At 36.1% G+C, this 14,646-nt stretch overlaps 1 protein-coding gene across 1 annotated transcript in view; it reads right to left on the reverse strand.

The window, feature by feature from the left end:
- Positions 1-746: 746 nt before the first annotated feature.
- The window catches only part of APC7 (anaphase-promoting complex subunit 7), a 42,450-nt gene continuing 28,550 nt past the window's right edge, over positions 747-14,646 (reverse strand). Inside the window, exons 10-12 of the mRNA XM_068393070.1 lie at positions 14,488-14,633; positions 12,052-12,166; positions 747-4,318 (exon numbers count right to left, since the gene is read on the reverse strand). Coding sequence (XP_068249171.1) covers positions 4,250-4,318; positions 12,052-12,166; positions 14,488-14,633 — 330 coding nt within the window. The 3' untranslated portion in view covers positions 747-4,249. The remainder of the gene's footprint in view (positions 4,319-12,051; positions 12,167-14,487; positions 14,634-14,646) is intronic.

Consider the following 14,646-nt stretch of genomic DNA (forward strand, 5'->3'; position numbering starts at 1 on the left):
CAATTGAAATTCAGGCACCTCCAAATTAACGTAGTGAATAGAGGGTTTTTTTTTCTACACGTTTCTATACAAGCTCTCTTCCCTTACCCACAGTATTTTGCTCTTATTGCAAAGCAAATTAAGATTGAAGAGCCATGCATACTGTTGTCTGGGACTGGGCATGAGATGGAAGTTTTTCCTTCCTGGCACATGTTAAAAGTAACCAAGATTACCAACCTAGGAATAAGACCCCTTACAGTTCTTGCATTTACATATAAAACATTATGGGCATTATAAACTAAAAATTATCATTATACGCCCAGCTACAACACAAGTTGGAAAAGCAGGATGCTATAAGCCCAAGGGCTCTAACAGGGAAAAATAGCCCAGTGAAGAAAGGGAACAAAGAAGTAAAAAAACTACAAAAGTAACAAAAAATCAAAATAAAATATTTTGAGAATAGTAACATGGTCTTGTAAACAAATACCAAGCTCGATAATTTCTCATAGCGTTTGCAACCTCACCAGAATTGTGAGCAGAGGATCCTACAGGTTTACCTGCTGAGTCATTGAGTCATTTGCAGCCACTGCCTGGGTCTCTCTGGTCCTAAGCTTGATGGAGAAGGGCTTTGGGATCTGATCATAAGATGTGTACATAGTCAGTCTCTAGTGCATTCATGAGTGACAAACTTTTAAACTGGATAGAAGCACAGTAGAAGCCATCTGCAATTGAAGCCAACATGATGGGATTAAGACAAATCAAAATCATTATATGAAAAACTGTATATTTCCTAATTTCTTATGAAAAATAACTTATAAAAACCACCACAATCAAAATTAATCCTAAAAACAAAATAATCAACAATATAATTTTAGGCCTTCTTATAAATACTAAAGCTATTTCTTAACCTAAGGAGAATTATGTATCCTATTCTTTTATGTCACAACTTAACCCTTTTACCCTCAATGGACGTACTGGTACATTTCACAAAACTCGTCCCTTTACCCCCATGGTACGTCCTTGCAAAAAACTGCCATTTACATTCTTTTTTGCATATTTTTGATAACTTTATGAGAAACTTCAGATATTTTCCAAAAGAATGAGACCAACCTGACCTCTCTATGACAAAAATTAAGGTTGTTACAGCAATTTAAAAAAAAAATATATTGCAAAATGTGCTTGAAAAAAAAAAGGCCTGGAGGTTAAGGGTTGGAAAGTTCCAAATAGCTTAGGGGTAAAAGGGTTAACAACTTTCAGCAATTTTTTTTAAATTTTGAAGTCATTCAAATCATTTGAATCTTTAAGTTTTTAATAAATCAAATAATGCAAATCATCTAATGTTCTAACATATAGATCATCATCTACTCTTTCTTACGATGACATCAATAATGAGAATACTTAGCTGGATAAAATCTGTAAGCACTGACTAGATCTGTCACATTTGTATGAATTTGTGAATGAATAATAAAATTAAAAGTTAGTACAATAAAAAACAAATTTTCCTATACAAAAGTAACAATGGTTTGAGCACTTTTGTGTCCATAACTATTGTTTATGAAGGACACCTCTCATATACCAACTGCACTAACACTTCCAAATATCTTAGCATAATTACTCCATGGTGTACAGATAGATTAAGCTTAAAAAAAGGATTTTTAAATAATGTACATGACATTACATTGACCACACTGAAGTACAAAAATATGTCTATCATCTCATACAAACAGTTAACATTACTATTTTACATGGGACTTTTATTATATCTAAAAGTTTACATATCCTACTGTGACACACAAAATACGAATATAATTAATTTAACTTAAAATATGCCATCAACAATATGATATATCATGACTGTTAAACACCTTTTACCACAGTAGAACAATCACAATACTAAATGTGAAGAGGTATCTGAGATTGCTGCAAACTTGAAGCGGTATCTAAGACCACAATAGAATAACACAACAAATGATTAACGCAATGAGCATTTGAAAAACATCTCACGATGTACAATGCTCTAAAGTCAACATCAAACTCAATACCATCGTTTAGGTCTTTCAGGTGGGACTGATCACTACAGCTATTGTGACTAATCTAGTGTATGTTTAAAAGTCTGACAAAATCTGTTTAATGACTCTTATCTTGTGCAATTGCAGTTTGAATTTCCTCACTGTCTGCAAGACTTTGTTACTAGTCATTATTAATCAGAATGCATTTTATAGACTACGAACACTACAGTCATCTATTTACAGTCTTGTTTGTGATACAATCCTTCCGGCGCATTTAGCTCGTGGGTCTCTGTAATTTTCAATCAAAATCCAACTTGTACACAATAGAGTATCTCATACAATAGGCATTCCATAGCCAGGGTATCATTTTACATATGATCTTAATGGGTTTTCCTGTTGTTATCCTGTAATTCTTTGAGAGCTGCTTACGAAGCATTGATTGTCCCATGATCAATAGTGCTATCACTTCAAAATCACTCTCATTACTGCATATGGTACATGCCATCATACCCTCTTCAAATGCTAAACCAATAACAATGACTTCATGAATACAATTTTCTGTGATCAATTTCGACACATAATTTAGGCATTACTTCATCACATACTTTATGTAAAACTGTACTTCACATACTGTATGCAGTAGGTAAAAACTAAATGCACAAAGAAAATGGGATAGCACTGAACCTTCCATCTTAGGTAAATACTATATGCATTTACAATAACAAACTGGTTCAGTTTTACATTCACTTGGTTAGAGGTGTGATGATCAATTCAGAATTCTAGCTTCTACAGTTTGTATGAATTCTTATCTGGTGACGGGCTTCCTCTAGTTGTGAAATACACTCGTCCGCAAATCATAACTCGGCATACAATTTACGTAAAGCTGCACTTCACATACAGTATGCCAAACGTACAAAGATGAATGGTATAGCAGTAGAACACAAATTCACAGCATGTACATAAAACTGCTAGTGAATATTACTGTCATTATTCAAATTTTAAGTGTCTTGCTGTTACTCTCGCTTCCATAGTTTATGCGAATTCACATCTTTTCAAGAACTTCATTTACTGTGATGAAATTCACTCATTGGCAGCATAACATACCACAATACGAGAAAACTAAATAGGTACTGAACCTTTAGAAAACCTGTGTAACTAGTTTACCAAGAATTTCCCAAAATGTAAGCAAGCGAAAGATATTCGAGTTAAGATTTGAGAGTACTAACTCCTTGAGCTAGAGCTTCAATTGATTTCATTTAGTTTGTTAGGTAACCCTAGATAAAACTTGTACAAGGTAGTGTTCTCAAAGGGAAACCAAAAACCTTTATGGAATACAGTAATACTGTTTCAGCATGACATGCCATTAATTCTGTGCACTGTTGTGCTTATAATGAATTAAACTTCTCTTCTTTTAGATAACTTGAACGACCTGCTTTATAATTCTAAGATTTATCTGCAGTAACTTCAGTCAGTGACTCAGAGATGTAGTTTAACAAAAACGTTCTTATATTAAAAAGCTCTTCAGCATTACATGAAAACTTATCTATCAAATAACTTTGCAATAAAAATTTAACACAATGTGGCAATTTTCCAAGGAATACAGTAACCTTTATATGTTTGGATATAAAATACCAACATTCACTGAGTTGAATTGTTTGAAACAGAAGATATATCAATTAAGAATGAAGCAACATCAATATTATTTGAAACTGAACCAATACTCTTCACAGCCAACTATTGTAGTTTTTTTTTATTCAAACCAGTGTTATAACAGTGGAATGAAAATGACTAATTCTCACATTTTAAATGAACCTCAAGTGCATAATTTAAGTTTCTCATCTCCAGAACCCAATTACAAAAACATGATCCATAAAAGTAACATAAAATGTTGCTGATTTGAGCTTACGGAATCCTGCACCAGCAACACCATCAAATTTATCCTTTCTCACTTATTTTAAACTTAAATTAATGAGTAAAATAACTAATACTGTACAAGACTATACTTACTTAGGTCCCTAATGAAAGAACATAATACGTAACTAGCAATTAACATGTGAAAAACCTTTCCAAGCCATTATCCAACACGAAGTTATCAAAGAAATTGTCACATGAGCCACTTGCAAATACTGCAATGCAAATGCCTCCACCAGCAGCAAACGACAAACCAAACGGGGACTGAACTCCCGTAGTCAGATTCAGTTTCTCTCCTCATTCTGAATGTTGTGGCTGTTGATCACTCGGATAATCTGGCTGGCGTTATGCTACTGCCCGCTCAGAGAGAAATCCACGTCAGACCAAACTGCCTCAAGGTCGCTCTCCTCAACTTCACCCTGATGAAAGAGAAGATGAGATTAGGAAACCTAACACAAGATTATATTGATTCTCTTTTCATTGGAGAGACCACCGTTTATATACAGTGAACCCTCGCTACTTCGCGGTTCGACCATCGCGGATTCACAACTTCGCGGATTTTTTTCATAACCCATATACATATACATATTGGTAATAACCAAATCAACATACTGTACTGAATAATCAATATAATCGATGCAAAAACTAACCTATACACAGATGTGTACAGTAAATGCGTTTGTTTCTTCATTATGATCAGAGAAACGTAAACAAAACATTGGTTGCCATTTTTTATCGTGGTTTTTGGCGTGTTTAGGAAACGCATGATATAAAATCGCCTTTAATATTTGTGCCTGTTTTAGTTTAGGGTCGGGAGTACATGCATTAAGTGTTCTGTACATTAAAGGGTAGTTTGTTAACAGTACTACGTACAAGGGAAGGTTTTAAAAGTCTGATTATACATGTTAAATAAATAGGTAAATATGGTGTCACTATTTCGCGGATTTTCACCTATCGCGGCCGGGTCTGGAACCTATCTACCGCGATAAACGAGGGTTCACTGTACTGTAACAGTAAAACTTCAAATAGCATAGATTTTAGCCAAAAAAATATCTTAATTGGACATTTTCCACTTTTTCTTCCATGACCTGTAATCTGTAATCAAATAATCTGAAAAACAAAATCTGTTAGAAATCTGAGAGAATTATAAATTAAAAAACGAATAGTGCAACATAACAAATCAGCCGTTTCTAGTCCACTGCAGGACAGAGGCCCCAGACATGTAGCTATTCATGTCTGAGGTCTCCCTAGTTTTTCATCAACATGCTGGCTAATGAAGATTGGTGATGGTGAGAGACTTTTGTCTGATCGCTCACAGCAAACCAGCCTGGTATGGGTGTCCCTGACTAGTACAGCTTTGCTGATCATGGCAATACACAAACCGTATCACCACATTAAGGTATCCCCACTCAGAAAGTGTAACAGGAAATATAGACTAAATGAAAAGATGAGACATGGTTTCATCTTGGTAATGTCATTCATTTTGGAACTATAAAGTCTCTCAAAATTGCCGAAATAATTCTTCATTATCTCCACAACGGGATCAGCTTTGAGACTTCACTTCCCTCTCTGCAGTCAATCAGATCCAAGTCTTAATCTCTTTTTCCCAAGATTTCCTAGGTTTCCCAATGGGTCACTGTCTCATCATCTCGATGTCTACTGCCTTCCTGGCTAACTATTCCTCAGCCCTTCAAGATTTGTCACCAACACACTCTTTTCCATTTCATAATCTGTAACTTAATTAACCCTTTTACCCCCAGACTCTTTGGAAATTTCCAACCCTTAACCCCCAAGGGGTTATTTTTTTCCCAGCACATTTTGTAGTATATTTTTTTTAAATTGCTCTAACAGCCTTAATTTTTGTCATAGAGAGGTCAGGTTGGTCTCATTCTCTTGGAAAATGCCTGAATTTTTTAAAAAAATTATCAAAAATATGAAAAAAAAATTTTTATAGCATTTTTTTTGCAAGGACGTACCGGTACGTCCATGGGGGTAAAGGGATGGGTTTTGTGAAACGTACCAGTACGTCCTTTGGGGGTAAAAGGGTTAACACTTATCAAACAAAACTAAAACAAAGAAAATAAGTAAGAATACAAAAGTGAAATTTTGATGCAAGTGTCTATGAAAGAGAAAACTTTTTCAAAGATGAAAGGTGGGTTGACATGGTAAATACAACTTCATTCTATTAAAAAGAGCTACCACAACAGAAAGAAGGTGACTGGGTTTGATTTTGATCAACTGCCGTGGTGATTTGTATTGGAGCTTTATTGCTGGACTTTTTTACAATGTATTTTCAGGCCATAAATGTGTCGTTCCATTTCGGCCACTTAGGCGGAGAGTACCTGTGACGTCACAGAGACGACTTAGGCGGCGAGAGGCGGATGTAAACAATCTAGGTTTGCCAGAATAGAAGATTTTGCTTGTTGGAAAAGAGATTTTGTATCAATTGTTTGAGATTTTATGCTTTGTAATGCCTCGCATGTAAGTTGCAGCAGGGGGGTGCTCGAATACAAGAGGTGAAAATATCTCCCTGTATTTCTTCCCGAAGGATGAATTGTTAAGAAAACATTGGATCGCTCAAGTGCAACATCATCGGGCCAAACCTCACGGCTTTAGAATCTTCATACTTTATTACATTACTTGAAAACAAATGGTCTCGTTTGGCCACATTCTGTTAACCCTTTTACCCCCAGGCTATTTGGAACTTTCCAACCCTTTACCCCCAGGGGTTATTTTTTTTTCAAGAACATTTTGCAATATAATTTATTTAAATTGCTCTAACAGCCATAATTTTCGTCATAGAGAGGTCAGGTTGGTCTCATTCTCTTGGAAAATGCCTGAAGTTTCTGAAAAAAAAATATAAAAAATATGCAAAAAAAAATATAAATAGCAGTTTTTTGCAAGGACGTACCGGTACGTCCATGGGGGTAAAGGGGTGGGTTTTGTGAAATGTACCAGTACGTCATTTGGGGGTAAAAGGGTTAACAACCACCACAAAATAATAATAATAATAATAACAAAATTCATCATCATAATAACAAAACTATCCACACTATTGATTATAAAAATCGTTACAAATACACCTACCTACGTTATATTTCTAACGCCATGTTACGAAATCCATCAATTAATCAGATATTTGCTACTTGTCAGAAACTTTTAAAATTAATTTCGTGATGGTGGAATTAGATATTTTCTCTTGATTTTCATGCTCAATTTAAAATACACAGTAGTCTTTGATCACTCTAATCCCTCTTAAACCTCACAGTAACATAAAAAGACTATCAAATCTATCATCATATTTCACTGACTTTCATAACAACATTGACGATGACATTATATTAAGATCTTTATCTTACAAAAATCCCGGTCCATATTAGCATGAAGAACTTGGGAGTTACCATCAACATTCCCATTTAGATTTAGCCCTGTTATCTTTGTGCAGGCAAGATTTGCGAAGCCAAGCTTGGAATAAGAATTCCCAATCCATTTTCTCAGAATATGCATTCCTAGTTCTTAGTCTTTCGCACGCATATCTAAAGCCGTCAAAATCAAAGGACCATTGTGTTCCATGAACTATAGTCAATTCTTTTTAGTGAGGCAGATTTGCAACGGCTCGCAAGGGGTCCCCTTTTCGCTCGGAAAAGTTTCCTGATCGCTGATTGGTTGGACAAGATAATTCTGACCAATCAGAGAGCAGGAAACTTTTCCGAGCTAAAAGGGTACCGCTGCGAGTCAGTGCAAATGCGCCTCATTGAAAAAAATTTAGTATACTTTAGTATAGTCATAAAGTGCTTTCAAGTTTATGCAAGGTACATAGGGACTTTTGATGCTAAAAGTAGTGTTGTGAAAATGTACAAAGGTAATGTTTACAAGAGCACGCTCTTCAATTACTTCAAAATTATGCATTTCTTCAGCTCTCCTCTTCTTGTACAGTAATTAGTAGGTTCTTTAAATGCTGGGAAAGCAGAAAATAGCAAGATATGATGCGGAAGGGGGGAGGGGGAGGGGTTGGTTGAGGAGGTACTAAACAACCGGGAACCCACATCAACAGAGTCAATCAAGGAGAAGTTTGTGACGTCAGTACACATTTGTTATATATTCAAAATATATACTAAATCAAAAATGGATCAATTACTCAAAAGTGTCGCTATATGTGAATTGTATATTTTATATGGTAAATACTTGACAATAAATCCAATTTTTTTAAAGAAACGTTTTATGAGAATGACTATTTTTACAGCGCGACTGTTTTCATTGGCTGGAAATTGGCAGGCATCCTTGGGCAGTGGTCAATAGATAGCGTTAGTGTAGCAAAACGTCGTCTGGGAAAACTAGTCATTCTCATAATAGTTTCTTAAAAAAAAGAAAAAAAAAAAACTTTAATAAGATTTATGATGAAATATTTATCAAATATAAAATATACATTTCACAAAGAGATACTTTTGAGTAATTACTCCATTTGGAATTTAATATATACTTTTGAATACATACCAAATGTGCACTGACGTTACAAACTTTTCTTTGGTTGACTATGTTGACGATGTGGGTTCCCGGTCGTTTAGTACCTCCTCAACCAACCCCTCCCCCTCTCCCCTTGCGCAACTTATCTTGCTATTTTTTATTCCTTCCCAGCATTTAAAGAACCTCCTAATTAATGTACAAAAAGAGGAGAGCTGCAGGTCTGCATAATTTTGGAGTCAATGGAGAGTATGCTATTGTAAACAAATACCAATATTTCATAATACTTATTGAAGTGTTTTTTTTTAAAGAAACTATTTTGAGAATGACTAGTTTTCCCAGACGACGTTTTGCTACACTAACGCCATCTATTGACCACTGCTTAAGGATGCCTGCCAATTTCCAGCCAATGAAAACAGTCACGCTGTAAAAATAGTCATTCTCATAAAATGTTTCTTTAAAAAGAGTAGGATTATAGTAAAGTATGGGAGGATAGATGTGAGAGAGGCAAGAGAGCGTGCTAGAAATAGGAATGAATGGCGAGCGATTGACGCAGTTCCGGTAGGCCCTGCTGCTTCCTCCAATGCCTTAGATGACCGCGGAGGTAGCAGCAGTAGGGGATTCAGCATTATGAAGCTTCATCTGTGGTGGATAATGTGGGAGGGTGGGCTGTGGCACCCTAGCAGTACCAGCTGAACTCGGTTGAGTCCCCTGTTATGCTGGGAGGAACGTAGAGAGTAGAGGTCCCCTTTTTTTTATTTGTTTCATTTGTTGATGTCGACTACCCCCCAAAATTGGGGGAAGTGCCTTGGTATACGTATGTATGTATTTGCTATATAAAATATAAAATATCATCTAATGCAGATTTTGTATAGATGAATTTACAGTATATTATTCTTTCCCATATATGAGAGCCATGTTCAGAAACAACTACCTTGTTCAATTTTTAGCTACTTCCCCTCAAAGCTGACATTGACTTGGTTTATTTTTTATGGAGAAATTTTTTTCTCCGTATCTCTTATTTCTTAACCCTTTTACCCCCAAAGGACGTACTGGTACGTTTCACAAAACCCATCCCTTTGCCCCCATGGACGTGTTGTACCGGTACGTCCTTGCAAAAAACTGCTATTTATATTTTTTTTTGGCATATTTTTGATAATTTTTTTTAGAAACTTCAGGCATTTTCCAAGAGAATGAGACCAATCTGACCTCTCTATGACGAAAATTAAGGCTGTTAGAGCAATTTAAAAAAATATATACTGCAAAATGTGCTTAAAAAAAAGTAACCCCTGGGGGTTAAGGGTTGGAAAGTTCCAAATAGCCTGGGGGTAAAAGTTCCAAATAGCCTGGGGGTAAAAGTTCCAAATACAGTAGCCTGGGGGTAAAAGTTCCAAATAGCCTGGGGGTAAAAGGGTTAATGGACAAATTTCAACTTCGCTGTTGTTTTCCTGGCTACTTTCTTCATTTGGTTCGAAGTGATATGGTTACAGAATTGCTAATGACTGATCCTCGTTATATGCTACATCTTTTTTTTTATATCACCCAAATCCAAAGAAAAATTGCTCAAATCTACGCTGGGTTCACTGTCTGAATCCAATTTCGCACGGTTACTTGATTGCAAACAAACCGGGTGGCACAGGCTGCTCCGCCATTGCCTGATATCACGTAAAGACAACTTTACTCTGCTACCCGGATTGTTTTCAATCAGCTAACCACGTGAAATTGGATTGAGAAAGCGAACTCAGCGTAGATTTGAGCAATGTTTCTTTAGATTTGGGTGATATAAACAAAGATGATGTAGCATATAAAAGGAGTGGAAAACCAAATATAAATTAAATACAGTTTACTGTACTTCCAGTCACTATAAATTGCTTGCAAATTGTAACGTTTTCATGGAAAAACCAAATTATGTTTTTTGTTGATTTATGATGTGTAATGTTGTTTGCAAGCGGAATTTATTGTGATATTATTGGGAAGATAAGGTATTGTATAATGATACATGTTCATAATCATCTCCTACTACGCCTATTGATGAAAAGGGCCTCGGAATGATACATGTTCCTGTAGAGTTATATTTCATTTTATGTGGTAGTTTATGGTCGTAATTAAGCAAGACATTTACTGTGAAGTTTATTAAATTGAGAATTAGTGATTTTAATCATATGGTTAGTTTAGGTAAACATTAGAATGTTATTTTTATAATTTAACTGTAAAATAAGATGTATTCACTGCAATATAAGTGAGTATTTGATGGCTCATAATTATTGTTAGAATAGTCAAGTTTAAGGTTTAGCTTTATATATTAGGTAAGACTGTAAATGTATGTGATTATATGCAAGATAGTGAATAAGTAAATTAAAAGTAGAAGTGTGTTAACTCTTTTACCCGCAATGGACGTACTGGTACGTTTCCCAAAACTCATCCCTTTACCTCCATGGACGTACCGGTACTTCCTTGCAAAAAACGGCTATTTACAATTTTTGCATATATTTTATAACTTTATGAGAAACTTCAGGCATTTTCCAAAATAATGAGACCAACCTGACCTCTCTATGACAAAAATTAAGGCTGTTAGAGCAATTTAAAAAAAAATATATTGCAATATGTGCTTGTAAAAGAAAATGCCTGGGGTTAAGGGTTGAAAAGTTCCAAATAGCTCGGGGGTAAAAGGGTTAATTATTCTCCATACTACACCATGGATGACAAGGAGGTACCTATGTGTGTATTCACACAACCACACTATTAACATATTAAGTAAACATTAAGTATTACTGTACTACTATTATCACTTTATTTGAAATAAATTTAGGTAAGCCACTGAGTTTCATAGTGGCCTTCTAGAAGGATACCCAAGCAAGTAGCTACATCAAAAGTACAGGCCAGAATGTACTGTAGTTTGGGCCAAGAAGATATTGCAAACATTCAAAAGGACGATAAATGCCAACACCGTACACAATCGTGTAAATAAGGTGTAAAATATACCTTTCTATCTTCTTTCTTCTTTGTCTGCAACTTTTCCCATTTTTATGTGGGGTCGATGTTTCTGCCCAGCGTTCTCCATCTACCTCTGTCCCACACTTCACCACCGGTTAATCCATTGATCGAAGGTTATCCTTGACACAGTCCATCCATCTTCGCTTTAGTCTCCCTCTCCTTCTCGTTCCCTGTACCTCCATTCCCATCACTCTCCTCCCAATATACTGTTCATCTCTTCTCATGACATTACCATACAACCTCAGTCTACTTTCTTGGATCTTATCTGATAGTTCTCTAACTCCTGTGGTACCCCTAATTACCTCATTCCGTATCTTATCTCTTCTTGTCACCCCACACATCCATCTTAACATTCTGATCTCTGCCACATCCAGTTTTTTCTCTTCTGTCTTCTTTATTGCCTACGTCTCCGCTCCATACATCATTGCCAGTCTCACAACTGTCCTGTGTACTTTACCTTTGAACTTAACACCATTTTCCTGTCGCATAGTACTCCACACACTTTTTTTTCCAATTCTTACATCCTGCTTGTATTCTGTGGTTTATTTCTGCCCCCAGGTCACCATCCTCTGCAACTGTTAAGGACGGTGATCTAGGGGTAGAAATATACCCTTCTATACACATCAAAATCAGTATTTACACATCTCTATCTAACAATATCAAATTCAAATTACAATTCAAAGATAAAATATCTCACCTCTGAGTCAGCAATATCTTCTACCTCCATGTCGTAGGCAGGAGCCTCGACAGTGTCGGGAGCCGCTTCCATCTTCTGCATACCTTCCAAGGCTCGAGTATTTCCAGGTTCATGGCTGTTATGGAAAGGATTAGAACAAATCTCAATTTTACCGTTTAGAAAGTACTGAAAGTAATAACATAAAAAGGATGATTAAACTCATGGGCAATGTTTGAACTCTTTACTACCTTCGGTGTTTGTAAATAAGATTGAAGCGCTCGCAACATTCTTTCAGATTTTCCTCTTCTAATGTTTAATAAGCTGCTCAATTTAGCCTTTAGTTGCCTTTCAAAAGGCCAAAAGCCTCCATGTACAATTAACCTGCCTACATTTACAAACGTAGACTGAAAGGCAGGGGAATCCAAAGACAATATGGAAAGCCTAAACTCTATCCTAAAACTAATGGTTTTTCTTTTGATTTTTTATTCACATTAACTATCTTTAGTTTCAGGATCAACAACTTCTAGATAAACAAAATATCATTCATTCTGATAAAGAGCAACACTCTCTACTAACCCTTTTACCACCAAAGGACGTACTGGTACGTTTCACAAAAGCCATCCCTTTCCCCCATGGACGTACCAGTACGTCCTTGCAAAAAAATGCTATTTACATTTATTTTTTCATATTTTTGATAATTTTTTGAGAAAATTCAGGCATTTTCCAAGAGAATGAGACCAACCTGACCTCTCTATGACAAAAATTAAGGCTGTTAGAGCAATTTAAAAAAAAATATACTGCAAAATGTGCTTGGAAAAAAATAAACCCCTGGGGGTTAAGGGTTGGAAATTTCCAAATAGCCTGGGGGTAAAAGGGTTAATAGAGAACACACAATTCCTTAGCAATCAACAACTAATCGAAAGTGGGTCTAATTTTGCCGAAACTAGGTTAATTAATTTACAAATCTCCCAAATTCTAGTTAATTCCATACAATCATAACAAATTAATTGTACAAGTGAATATATAAAGAACTTTGCTTGAAGCCACTGAGGAACTGTGACTGAGCACGACAAGGCCACACAGATGCAAGAGGATACAAAATGGTGACGGCAGATGGGCGAGCCCACTGTTTACAATATCAAGTCATCTTCCACCACATCTATGAGCAGGATATCAGGTAACACATGCATCTTTACAGTTTTATTATTCTTATCTTTTTAACCCTTTTACCCCCCGGGTATTTGGAAATTTGCAACTCTTAACCCCATGGGGTTATTTTTTTCCTAGAACATTTTGCAGTATATTTTTTTTTAAATTGCTCTAACAGCCTTAATTTTTGTCATAGAGAGGTCAGGTTGGTCTCATTCTCTTGGAAAATGCCTGAATTTTCTCAAAAAATTATCAAAATTATGAAAAAATAAATTTTTATAGCATTTTTTTTGCAAGGACGTACCGGTACGTCCATGGGGGTAAAAGGATGAGTTTTGTGAAATGTACCAGTAAGTCGTTTGGGGGTAAAAGGGTTAATGCAGCGAGCAATTCACACAGATAGAGAATAGCAAATGAACCTCAAGGAAGTTTCATTGAAGTAATGAGTACTTGGTAGACAAGTTACAAGACTTTTCTTGCAGTGGTCTTGAGAACCAGTTATAAAGAATAAAGATTAGATGCATGAATTAGTATGAATTAGAAAACCACTCAGAGTGCAGATCTCTGCCACGACAGCTAATTTCTCGAAACAAATGGAGGTAGCAGCAGTAGGGGATTCAGCATTATGAAGCTTCATCTGTGGTGGATAATGTGGGAGGGTGGGCTGTGGCACCCTAGCAGTACCAGCTGAACTCAGCTGAATCCCTTGTTAGGCTGGGAGGAATGTAGAGAGTAAAGGCCCCCTTTTTGTTTTTGTTTCATTTGTTGATGTCGGCTACCCCCCCAAAATTGGGGGAAGTGCCTTGGTATATGTATGTATGTATCTTGTCTTTCCCAGAATCAATTTAGACCCTAAGAGTATTTGAAGTCTGTGTCACAACTATGATCGAACTTTGGGTTAAGGTTAGAGTTAATTCAGTCAAACTTCCTTTGATCTTTGACCCAGGACTTTCAAAATCAAATCACCTCCACGTCTCAACATAACAATTAATCCCTGAAAGTTTCACTACTCTTTGATTAAAATTATGGCCAAGAAGTCGTTCACAGACAAACGGATAAACAGCGCAAAAACATAACCACCTCCAAACTTCATTGGCAGAGGGAATAATTAATGAAAGGTTAGAATCCTTGTTAAGTAAAAAAAAAAAAATGAAGCTTGCATTAACACAATAGAATAAAAATATTTCCACAAAAATACATGCCATGTTTAATCGAAAAGCATATCATAAATGGAAAACTACTAAGCATTTTTAAGCTGTAGCTGAAATCACGTGACAACAGTAACGCAAAGATAATGAAAATACGTACTTCAAAGCTATACCAAAATGGTGAGCGGCTTTTTCCTCGTCGTGGACGTGGGAGAAGAAGTCTGCCAACATCTGATGGAGACGACTAGTACTCTGGACTGCCACTTGCTTCCGTAGCAACTCTATCGCTGTATCGTAGCGTAGTTCCTAAAAACCATAA

This window comes from Palaemon carinicauda, chromosome 19 (genome assembly GCF_036898095.1).
Source record: "Palaemon carinicauda isolate YSFRI2023 chromosome 19, ASM3689809v2, whole genome shotgun sequence".
Classification (NCBI taxonomy): domain Eukaryota; kingdom Metazoa; phylum Arthropoda; class Malacostraca; order Decapoda; family Palaemonidae; genus Palaemon; species Palaemon carinicauda.